This window comes from Bos mutus, chromosome 26, assembly GCF_027580195.1.
Source record: "Bos mutus isolate GX-2022 chromosome 26, NWIPB_WYAK_1.1, whole genome shotgun sequence".
Lineage (NCBI taxonomy): Eukaryota > Metazoa > Chordata > Mammalia > Artiodactyla > Bovidae > Bos > Bos mutus.
Genome location: NC_091642.1, coordinates 12,803,020 through 12,810,276, shown reverse-complemented (window position 1 = coordinate 12,810,276; position 7,257 = coordinate 12,803,020). Strand labels below are relative to the sequence as shown.

Here is a 7,257-nt window from a genome sequence, read left to right as displayed (position 1 = left end):
TTCTGTAAGTGTTTTATTTATCATTGAAGAAAAAACACAGCAGCAAGTTCTGTGTTGGCTTCAATAAGACCAAAGAGTTAATCTTTAACATAGCTACTACACTCCAAAATTGAAGTCAACACAGTCATTACTACAAATTACTTATTGAAAGAATCTATTCTGAAGAGAAAGGAAATTAGGAAAAAGAATTTAAAGAATTCCTCCAAACCACACATTTATAAATATTGTCATATTTAAAATGCTTGAAAGGCATGAATTCTCCATAAATGGAAAAGCAGTTTGCTATTGGCAACAGAAACAACTCAGCCACAGTTTACCAAATGCTTTAAAATTTAAAAGCTATATCTGTTTTGGATTCACACTCCAGCAGTATTCTCGTCATTATAATAATGACCACAAGTTGGCTTATACTCACCTTCTTTCAAGTAAAATCTACCAAAAACTCCACTGTATCCAATATGTCTAATGTTTACTGCACTTACAGTAAACCTAAAAACCTTCTGAATTTAGTAAATACCTCAAAGTACCTAGAGGTATGTCTCAATGGTGTGAGAACTGTTTCAGCTCCCTGTTTCAGAGACTTCAGATACATTCTCTATAACAGAACCTTACTTCATTCCAAATTAATACCAGATATTTCAAAATCAAAAGAAAAAAGATCAGTTCTATACCAAGATATAGGTGTTACTCAATACCTGAAGAATTCTCATTTTAAATTTATTTTTAGTTTTTCTTTTTTGTAAACAAATGATTGACGAAATAATGCAACACCTTAAATTCAAAAACATGGCGTGGTTTTCCAACCGTCTGTGGATGCGGTGCCTGATCAATCTATTATATAGGATTAATACAAGTTCATGCTTTTTGTGTTATGGTGAGACATTAAAGAATCCAATTTAGATTGGTTGAAGCACAAATATAATAATCCTTGAATGTGATCAAACCTATGTAAAGACATGAGTTTGAATCCACTATCTTGAGACTTAACGTCGTACTGTGGTCCATCCATCTTCATCAGTCTCATTTTTAGTACGACGAAGAGATTCCCTATCTTTCTCAGCTCTCCAGGAGGTCTTCTCTTTCTCACCTTCCCTTTCTCGGTCTCGGTCTCGGTCTCGATCTCGATCTCTTGAAAGAGCTGCGGGAGGAACACGACGAGGAGTATCCCGCTCTTCTGCCCTGTCATCTTTCCTGTCATCAGTACGTCTCCAAGAACTTACTTTAATTAAAAGAAAAGGAGAGAGAATAAATTTGTACTGTATTCTATCAGCTCAGACTAAACAGAACTGAAGCAAAAGGAATGCCTCAAATTACTCAGAAATCCAGTACTGAAGATGATAGAGAATCTTCATTTTAAAAAAGCTAAATACATTTTAATCATTTTGATACAATTTCTGAAAAACCTTTAAAATAGACAAAAATACCAACTTGCAAGCAAGAAATCACTGGCTTGGGAAGTGTCCTAATTTTTAAAAAATTTAGGATAAGGTGACAAAAATCTGGCTGGATAAAAATTTTTTACAGGATTTTTGGCTCCCATTGAAGACTTAACAGCAAATAAGTGAAATATATTTCATTATACTATAAAAGAAGAAAATACCCTCGATGTAAAACCAAATAAATAGTAAAAGCTTTTGAGGCAAAAGTGCCATAGTCATTTTAAACAAAATGCAAGTGAAACTGAAGTTGCTCAGTCCTGTCCGACTCTTTGCAACCCCAGGGACGGTAGCCTACCAGGCTCCTCAGTCCATGGAATTTCCCAGGCAGGAGCACTGGAATGAGTTGCCATTTCCTTCTCCAGTAACTTTGTGAAGACCATGAACTTTAAATGGAATAAATGATCTACTTGGCCATCTTATTTTTGGTGTTCACACAAGTTAAAGAGACAGTAAATCCCCTCATCAACTGTGGCTCCCCGGTGTTCAGCGGTCACACAGAAAACACATCTCTACCTTCCTCACGCTCTGATCTGAGAGGCGGTCCTCTTCGGTCCCTGTCATCCCGTCTGTCCCTTAGATCACGGCGATCATCTCTCTCACGACGCCGGTCATCGCGGTCCCTATCGTCACGACGACTTGCATCTCTCCAGCTTGAAGACTCCTCAGCTGGTCCTCTTCTCCAGCCACCTTCATCCCTGCAAGCCAATTTAAATGACAAGTTCTATTGTTAGACAACATGGGTAAATTTAAGTGGATATATAATACCCAGATCAGCAAATAACAGGAATAAACTTTAAAGTCGTGAGTTGACCTCAAACTGATGCTTCAGGCATGAAGTCAAATGAGAACATCTGGCTCTGCATTGTCCAAAAGAACAGTTATTACCCCTTCCAAACACTCAACAGTCAAACGTGACAGCTGGTTATTGTGTGGACATTACATCTACAGGACACTTTCATCCTTGCAGGAAACTGTACTGAATTGTGCTGATCTAGATTAGATTAGTACAAAGCCACTTTGACCAGATGAAGACAGAACTCTTAAAACTAGTAAAAGCAAAGGGGCTTTTTAATAATTTAAAAGCAATAACGGACCTCAACCACAGGGGAAAAGTAATGGACAGGGAAGAACCTGGACTGGTTCCACCACCACAGAGCCACACCGCCTACAGACAGCACCAGCCTGCCTGCCTGTCCCCTCTTTGAAAAGAGGAATCTGGTTCAATTAGACGACCTCTAAATTTTTTAAAATCTATGATGCTACTAGATAAATATATGAAAGGGGGGAGCATGTTTTTCAAAAATGGCCGGGAATGCATAGGACAACATTAAAGGAATTTTAACCGTAAGACCACAGTCTTAACCAGAGTATCAAACCTTGGCCGTCTGAAGCGGTCGTCTCGATCACCATCTCTCTCTCTGTCTCTCTCTCTCTCCCTCTCTCTGTCTCTCTCTCTCTCCGGGTCCCTGTCGTTCTCGTCTCGATCTTGATTATCTCGGTCTCTCTCTTTTTCCCTCTCCCATTCACGGTCTTCTGATGGTCTCGGGTCTCGAGGTGGACCCCAACTCTCTTCTCTGGCTTTTTCTTTCTCTCTCCATCCACCTAGGTTTTAAAAAAAAAAAAAAAAAAGAAAATTTCCACTCAAGAAACAGACTGGCAACAACAAATCTTGATGTTAATCCATCACCACTGTAATGGCTAATTAAGACACTCTAACATAATTAAAAAAAACTAAATGCATTTACCTCATTTCACAGAACCAACTCCTATTTTGACTACCTATTATTGTTTTTCTAACATATAACACATAGGAACTTTATGTTCCATATGTAAAGATTTCAGGTATAAAAATCTGTAAACCTGTTCTGACAGTGAAGACAACTCATTTAAGCAGAGAACTTCAAGGGTGAGGGGTAGGATCTAGATCTGAGAGACAGAGCCCCAATTATGAGTTCATGTGTATCTTTCAACATTTTCAAAACCTTTCTAACAAAAAAGACTCTTTCCTTTTACCACCATAGTTCATGAAACAAGGACAAAGCCTTTGGCCCTCTCAGTATCTCACTTAGCCATGGGATGTCCAAATCTAGGAAAAATGTATGCACACAAATGCACAGGCGCACACAGAAAAGGAAATGAGAGGAAGCAGATTATTTCGATGAAAATCTCATAGCTGCAAGGCCAATAATTATCATCACTACCATTTATATTCCGGTGGGCCACAGCACTAGTCTAAACCGTCTGTCTGTTATTGGCTCTTTCAATTGTAGCCACAGCTCTGAGATATGCAGATTATTCCATACCTGTTAATTTGCTACTTGCTAAAAATCTGTAATTCCAAAATTAGCACTCCAGCACTTTCACCAGTCACTCCAGGCAGGTACCCAGTGGTGACATTTGAGCCACCTGATGGGCCTGCTCTCAGCTGAGCTAAACAGGCAATGCTGTCTTCTGGCTGCAGCTCTCCTACTTTAAACAAGCAGCCTCTGAGTGGCCTATTTAGTGCCACATTTCCACTTTTGTTGTGCTTCTTTTTAGTGATTTCAGTTACCCCCAGCATTCTCCCAAAGACAAAAAGGCAATGGATGTGACTTAGGGAGAAAATACAGGTGTTAGATAAGCTTCTTTCAGGAATGAGTGACAGTGCTGTTGGCCAGGGAGTTAAATGCTAATGAATCAATAATATACATTAAATAAGGTATCTTTAAACAGAAAATTAAAACAAGGTTATGTGTTGACTGGCTGGAAAAAACTGACCAGAGAGTTCAGGAAAAAACAGGAACCTAACCTAGTATTTCCCTTAGTAGCAATGGTTCAGTATTCACTGACTTTATAAAAATGTAATTATCATGAATTAATGAGAATCTACTATGCTATTATCCCCATGTTACAAAAAGCACAGCAAAGTTAAGCTTACCCAAAAGTCACAAAATTTCACAATGGAATAAAGTGAGAAGAAACACAAGTATGCAACAGAAACCACTCAGGCTAAGGGGCAGGCAGGTGCTCAAACTGCTTTTAAAACAAATTACTGAAAAGACATCAGTTATTGAAAAGATACGAGGAGGATGAAAGAGCAGAGTAAAGGAGAACTCCCATTTTATACAATTAGATGGACAGTGATGCCCCTAAAGAGAAAACGTGTGTGGGTTTGGTTTTTTTCCCCTGGGGAGGGAGGGAGATGTGGGCAGGGAGGAATTCTGTTTTCATAGGTTGAGTCTGAAGTGTCAGTGACCAGGTGCTACACAAAAGTTGGAAACTCAGGTCTGAAGGTATGGGGAAAAGTCATCTGGGCAAGACAGTAATGAAGGCATAGACCTGTACACAGTTACTTGAGAATAATAAAAATTATGAAGCGGGGATAGTTCCCTGGTAGTCCAGCAGCTATAAAAATTCCACTCTCCCAATGGAAGCCTGGGTTCGATCCTTGGTCAGGGAACTAGAACTCACATGCCACAAAATAAGATCCTGCGCTCGGCAGCTAAGTCCCAGCTACTGCTGCTGCTGTTGCTAAGTTGCTTCAGTCGTGTGCGACTCTGTGCGACCCCATAGACGGCAGCCCACCAGGCTCCCCCATCCCTGGGATTCTCCAGGCAAGAACACTGGAGTGGGTTGCCATTTCCTTCTCCAATGCATCAAAGTGAAAAGTGAAAGTGAAGTCGCTCAGTCGTGTCCGACTCAGTGACACCATGGACTGCAGCCTACCGGGCTCCGCCATCCATGGGATTTTCCAGGCAAGAGTAATGGAGTGGGGTGCCATTGCCTTCTCCCAGCACAGCTGAATAAATTTTAAAAAAAAGTATGAAAGGATGAACAGGCCCAAGACCGAGAAAGGAAATGGGCTCCTCTCATGAACATAATGCCATGGTTGACAAGAGTACAGACAAATGATTAGTAAGTATATTTTTATTTTTCATTACTTCTACAAGTAGTCCAGTCCAGGAAGGATCCTGAAGAACACTGATACTTAGGGACGAGCACAGAAAGAAGAACCTCAAAGCCCTGAAATAGCAGGAACACGTCTTACTTAACAATCAAAATGTAAGTTGTCCTTTGAGACCTGTGTTTTTTCTTTGAAATAACCTGCTACCCTTCACAGAATAGTGGGGATTAGCTGGTATAAAACTTCAGGTAGCATTTGTAAATATATATAAAGCATCCAATTACCACAATTTTACCTGGTTTGACAAATGGTCTCCAGGGGCCAGGTCGTGAATCATCACCCCTTCTGGGAATCCGATCATCATCAGCCCGTCTTGAGATCCGATCGTCATCCATGTTTCTCCAAGGCCCCCTGTCATCATCTGCACCGCGCCTGGAAAATCTGTCATCATCTGCACCACGCCTGGAGAATCTATCATCGTCGGTATTCCGCCAAGGTCCTCGATCATCATCCAAGCCCCGCCTGGGACCCCGGTCATCATCCAAGCCCCGCCTGGGACCCCGGTCATCATCCATGCCCCTCCTGGGACGATCGTCGTCAGCATTCCGCCAGGACGAACGCTCATCGTCCGCACCTCCTCGGCGCGGCCCCCGGTCCTCATCCAGCCCGCGTCTGGGTCCTCTGTCCTCATCAGCCGTGCGCCAGCTTCCTCTGTCCTCGTCCAGTCCCCGTCTAGGTGGTCTGTCATCATCCGCGTGACGCCAGCTACCCCTGTCTTCATCGCCAATTCGTCTGGGAGGCCGGTCATCATCTGCGCTACGCCAAGAAGGCCGGTCATCGTCCGCCCCCCTGCGAGAGAACCGATCTTCATCAGGACCACGTCGTGGGCCTCTGTCGTCATCCATGCCACGTCGGGGAATGCGATCATCATCTGGTCTAACAGAGGACTCTCTCTCTTCATCATCCCCCAGGCGCCTCGGTCGGTCATCGTCTCTTCTGTGAGGTCTCTCTTCGTCCCGCCCTTCTCCACGTCTCCACTCCCTACAGAGTAACAAGTCAAACATCTTTAAGAGTACACTTAACAAAGTACGTCATCTCTTTGGCAATGATTTTACTCACTTCCAAAGTGTAAATTCACTAATCTTAGTCCCACAAGAGTATGTTCCAATTAAAAAAAAAAAAAAACACAAAATCCAAAATTTTATGTCAACAAATAAACCAGTAAGCAGACAACTGCCTCTAAAAGGTATCTTCATTTTCTGAGGAATGCCTTAGCAATTTCTAAATCTATTACTACCAGCTTTCAAAACGACAAGAAAAATACTATGAAACCATTCACTATACTCTAACCTCAAATACCATTAGTTTAGGAAATTAAAAAAGAAAAACCTAAAGCACATATTTTCAAGATATCTACGTCAGTAACTACAGCAGCACTGAAGTAAACCATGACAAACATTTCAATAATAGACACACATACAATTCTTCATGACTCCCTTTTCCCCACCCCCACAAAATATGCCAAATTAGAAAAACACTAATAAGATACTAACAGGACCTATGATTAGTCTCTTCTCCTTAATTCTACTTACTTCTCTGGAGGGCCTCTTCTCCACTCAGAATCTGTTTCGGGTCCTTTTCTCCAAGTGCCTTCTGTATCTCTATCTCCCCAACGAGAGTCCTACATTGAGCAAGTGAGAGTCACTACATTAGCAACACCGCTGATAGAAACTGAACGGGAACCTCAAAGAGCTAGTTGCTATAGCACAAAGAGATGAAAAAAATAACTGAAACATTAAAAGAGATAAAGAATAGGATTTTGAAAGGCCAGAAGAAGAGAAAAGGAGAAAAAATCTTCCTGAGTTAAGACAATTCAATATGCTCTATGTAAGCTGAATCCTGACTGATGGGCACACGTGCCGAAAGGGTGAACAG

General features: G+C 41.5%; 1 protein-coding gene across 1 annotated transcript in view; it reads right to left on the bottom strand.

The window, feature by feature from the left end:
- EIF3A (eukaryotic translation initiation factor 3 subunit A) overlaps positions 1-7,257 on the bottom strand; it is a 31,645-nt gene continuing 24,388 nt past the window's right edge. The window contains exons 18-22 of the mRNA XM_005902788.3: positions 6,915-7,003; positions 5,618-6,363; positions 2,816-3,041; positions 1,953-2,134; positions 1-1,219 (exon numbers count right to left, since the gene is read on the bottom strand). Coding sequence (XP_005902850.2) covers positions 984-1,219; positions 1,953-2,134; positions 2,816-3,041; positions 5,618-6,363; positions 6,915-7,003 — 1,479 coding nt within the window. The 3' untranslated portion in view covers positions 1-983. The remainder of the gene's footprint in view (positions 1,220-1,952; positions 2,135-2,815; positions 3,042-5,617; positions 6,364-6,914; positions 7,004-7,257) is intronic.